General features: G+C 37.0%; 1 protein-coding gene across 1 annotated transcript in view; it reads left to right on the forward strand.

Moving 5' to 3' along the window:
- arap1 (ArfGAP with RhoGAP domain, ankyrin repeat and PH domain 1) overlaps nucleotides 1-3,593 on the forward strand; it is a gene marked incomplete at its 3' end in the record, with an annotated part of 64,620 nt that extends 61,027 nt beyond the window's left edge. Inside the window, exons 13-18 of the mRNA XM_016550001.1 lie at nucleotides 615-749; nucleotides 850-985; nucleotides 1,069-1,171; nucleotides 1,259-1,454; nucleotides 3,300-3,345; nucleotides 3,430-3,593. Of these exons, the coding sequence (XP_016405487.1) occupies nucleotides 615-749; nucleotides 850-985; nucleotides 1,069-1,171; nucleotides 1,259-1,454; nucleotides 3,300-3,345; nucleotides 3,430-3,593 (780 nt within the window). The remainder of the gene's footprint in view (nucleotides 1-614; nucleotides 750-849; nucleotides 986-1,068; nucleotides 1,172-1,258; nucleotides 1,455-3,299; nucleotides 3,346-3,429) is intronic.
- Nucleotides 3,594-4,669: the final 1,076 nt, after the last annotated feature.

A 4,669-nucleotide genomic window follows, 5' to 3' on the forward strand; every position in this document is an offset into this window, starting at 1 on the left:
GCATGTGTTTGTATTTATATATACATAATAAATATACACAGTGCACATACGTATATTATGTAAACAAGAACTTTTATTTTGGATGCGATTAATCGCGATTAATCGTTTGACAGCACTAGTTGTATTTATTTATGCTATTGCTAATTGATTGTTCCTATTTTATTACTGACTGTTGTAAGGGAAACAGGTCAATTTAGCTCAAAGGGAATCATTTAAGATTTTAAAGGGAACTCCACCAATAATATGTAAGGGACAGAATCACTGTTTTACGGCTTTTACTTGTCTTTAACACTTTAATATTTTACATTTATATAAGTCTAGTTGTTTTTGATGTGGTATTTTTGTTAAAACCATCTGTGTTGCAGATTTTTGAAATGTTATTCATCTACAACAGAATGCTTATTAAAAAGACACAGAATAAATATATTTGACATCTAAATGTTTTTTTTCTTTTAACCTTATTGGAATCAAAACTAGGAATAGTTAAGAATCGGAATAGATAAACCGAATCGGAATCAGAATCGATACATTTCAAACGATACCCAACCCTAAAGGTTAAAATGAAGACCGCTGACATTCGACCGCTTACTCACGGTTGACCTTTTGACCTACAGAACTCCCGAGGTCAGAGGTGAAGGTCGCCATAGACAGGGTGCACTACATGGCCCCGCCCTCCGTCACGCATAATGGGTTTCTATTTAAGACCGCCTCCATGGCTCGACCAATCACAGAGAAGAAGGGGAAAGAAGGTGAGCCAATCAGTGAATAGAAGATTTTCTGAAATGTTATGTGCAAAATGTTTTCAGACTAATTTCATTTGATTTGATTCTGTCTGTCTGTGTCTGTTAGAGTTCAGTCGGCGCTGGTGTGTGCTGAATGACGGGAATTTTAGCTACTATGAAAGTGACAAAAACGCTACTCCGAACGGAGGACTGAAGATGAAGGAGATCGTCTGTCTGGCTGTCAACGCTCCCGAGACTCATGGGTAAACTGGCCCACAGCGTGTGTTTAAGTACTGTCACCTTTCTCTTCTGTAGGGCCTGATAATATTCATGTCTCTTTCTTTAGGTACGATCACACGTTTGAGCTGTACTCGGATGCCGAGCGCTTGTATCTGTTCGGCACTGATAATCCCGAGACCATGGGCGAGTGGGTCAAATCCATCGCAAAGGTGACGTCACACCTGTTCTGAACCGTTTGACAGGTTTTGTCTGGTTTGGACTGTGTCTCATTTTCATGTCGTCTGTCTGTGTTACAGTCATTCATTCCCGCGGCTGCGGAGGATCTGTTACTGAAGGACTTCGAGCGCATCGGCCGGCTGCGTTATAAAGACAGACTGAACCGGGAGATGTCGAGACTGGGCTGGTTCTGTCTGGTGGGGTCCAGCCTGCACATCCGGCTGGAGGAGCACACCGCAGACGAGACCATCGACCTGCAGAAGCTCATGGAGCTCTGTGAGTCACAAAATGCCACCAAAATCAACAAAATGACACCAAAGCCAACAAAAATGCAATAAAAAGAACAAAAATGCCAACAAAATAGACAAAAATCACTCCAAAACCAACAGAAATGCAATCAAAACAACAAAAATGCCAACAAAAATGTCAACAAAATAGACAAAAATCACTCCAAACCAACAGAAATGCAATCAAAACAACAAAAATGCCAACAAAAATGTCAACAAAATAGACAAAAATCACTCCAAACCAACAGAAATGCAATCAAAACAACAAAAATGCCAACAAAAATGTCAACAAAATAGACAAAAATCACTCCAAACCAACAGAAATGCAATCAAAACAACAAAAATGCCAACAAAAATGTCAACAAAATAGACAAAAATCACTCCAAACCAACAGAAATGCAATCAAAACAACAAAAATGCCAACAAAAATGTCAACAAAATAGACAAAAATCACTCCAAACCAACAGAAATGCAATCAAAACAACAAAAATGCCAACAAAAATGTCAACAAAATAGACAAAAATCACTCCAAACCAACAGAAATGCAATCAAAACAACAAAAATGCCAACAAAAATGTCAACAAAATAGACAAAAATCACTCCAAACCAACAGAAATGCAATCAAAACAACAAAGATGCCAACAAAATCAACAAATATGCCAACAAAATCAACTTAAATGCCACCAAATCAGCAAAAATGACACCAAAACCACCATAAATACCACCAAAATTAACAAAAATGACACTGAATCAACAAAAATGCCAACAAAATCTACAAAAATGCAACCAAAATAGACAAAAATCACTCCAAAACCAACAGAAATGCAATCAAAACAACAAAAAGGCCAACCAAATCAACAAAAATACCACCAAAATCAACAAAAAATGCCTCCAAATCAGCAAAAATGACATCAAAACCACCATTAATACCACCAAAATGAACAAAAATGACACAGAATCAACAAAAATGAAACAGAATCAACAAAAATGACAACAAAACCAACAAAAATGCAACAAAAATGGACAAAAATCACTCCAAAACCAACAGAAATGCAATCAAAACAACAAAAATGCCAACAAAAATGTCAACAAAATAGACAAAAATCACTCCAAACCAACAGAAATGCAATCAAAACAACAAAAATGCCAACAAAAATGTCAACAAAATAGACAAAAATCACTCCAAACCAACAGAAATGCAATCAAAACAACAAAGATGCCAACAAAATCAACAAATATGCCAACAAAATCAACTTAAATGCCACCAAATCAGCAAAAATGACACCAAAACCACCATAAATACCACCAAAATTAACAAAAATGACACTGAATCAACAAAAATGCCAACAAAATCTACAAAAATGCAACCAAAATAGACAAAAATCACTCCAAAACCAACAGAAATGCAATCAAAACAACAAAAATGCCAACAAAATCAACAAAAATGCCAACAAAATAGACAAAAATCACTCCAAACCAACAGAAATGCAATCAAAACAACAAATTTGCTGTCTGAACAAACTGATGAGCTTTCACCATAGTTTAACTGATGCACATATTGTTGTAAAGTGCCCCCTCTAGTGGCCAACACAAGAAATAAAAACAGATAAGATGATTACATGGTATTGTGCAAAAATCTGTTATCTGTAATACTACTATTTATTTTCTCCATCTGAAGGTGCTGCTTTTAAAAACAGATTAAAGTGAGTGTTTAACACGACTGTTTCAGATCTAATCTCTCCAACATCACACACAACCTTACAGCACTGCAACAGGATTACAAAAATCACTATTGATTGTCTGTGTGTGTGTGTGTGTGTGTGTGCGTGTGCAGCGATCCAGCCGGAGAATGAGGTTCTGGTTCTGGTGGAGCGAGGCAGGTGAGCAGGTCGAGGTTAACCCGGTTAAGTCTCATATGTTTGTGACAGCGGGCGGATGCTGACTAACTGGACGTCTCCCCGCAGGACGCTGTACATCGAGGGCGAGAGGAAGCTGGATTTCCAGGGCTGGGCGGCAGCCATCCAGAGGGCTGCTGGGAGTTCTGGAGACACACTGAGTCAGCAGCAGCTGACGGAGGCCGACATTCCCGTGATCGTGGAGCGCTGCATTCATTTCACCACTCAATACGGTACTCAACTCTTTTCTGCTGCACTCACTCCAACTCTTTCTGACCTTATTTGATTTTTTTACTTGATTCAGCTGTTCTACTTACATTTACATTTACATTTATCACTCCAAAACCAACAGAAATGCAATCAAAACAACAAAAAGGCCAACCAAATCAACAAAAATACCACCAAAATCAACAAAAAATGCCTCCAAATCAGCAAAAATGACATCAAAACCACCATTAATACCACCAAAATGAACAAAAATGACACAGAATCAACAAAAATGAAACAGAATCAACAAAAATGACAACAAAACCAACAAAAATGCAACAAAAATGGACAAAAATCACTCCAAAACCAACAGAAATGCAATCAAAACAACAAAAAGGCCAACAAAATCAACAAAAACCACCAAATCAGCAAAAAATGACACAAAAACCACCATAAATACCACCAAAAATGACACCAAATCAACAAAAATGCAACCAAAATCTGCAGAAATACCACTGAAATCAACAGACATTCCACCAAAATCAGCAAAAATGCCACCAGAATCAACAGTGACACCAAAACTGACAACAATGCCACCAAAACCAGCAAAAATACCACCAAAATAGACAAAAATCACTCCAAAAAAACAACAGAAATGCAATCAAAACAACAAAGATTACATAAAAACCAATAAAAATACCACCAAAATCAACAAAAGCGCCACCAAATCAACAAAAATGCAACCAAAATAGACAAAAATCAACAAAAATGCAATCAAAACAGCAAAAAGGCCACCAAAATCAGCAGAAATACCACCAAAATCAACAAAATGACACCAAAACCATCAAAAATGTCACCGAAATAGAAATTTTTTTACACCAAAACCAACAAAATGCCACCAAAATAGACAAAAATGCCACCAATACCAGCAAAAATAAACCACCAAAGCAAAAATACTGATAGATATTTGAACTATACTTAAAATTTATACTGAAATAAATGTATATTAAATATATAACTTTTTTACTAGGGTCACCCTGCTGTGAAGCAGTGTGTTGACTCTAAACTGAACTTGTGTGTGTGTGTGTGTGTGTGTGTGTGT

This window comes from Sinocyclocheilus rhinocerous, unplaced genomic scaffold (genome assembly GCF_001515625.1).
Source record: "Sinocyclocheilus rhinocerous isolate Xijiao unplaced genomic scaffold, SAMN03320098_v1.1 scaffold4118, whole genome shotgun sequence".
Lineage (NCBI taxonomy): Eukaryota > Metazoa > Chordata > Actinopteri > Cypriniformes > Cyprinidae > Sinocyclocheilus > Sinocyclocheilus rhinocerous.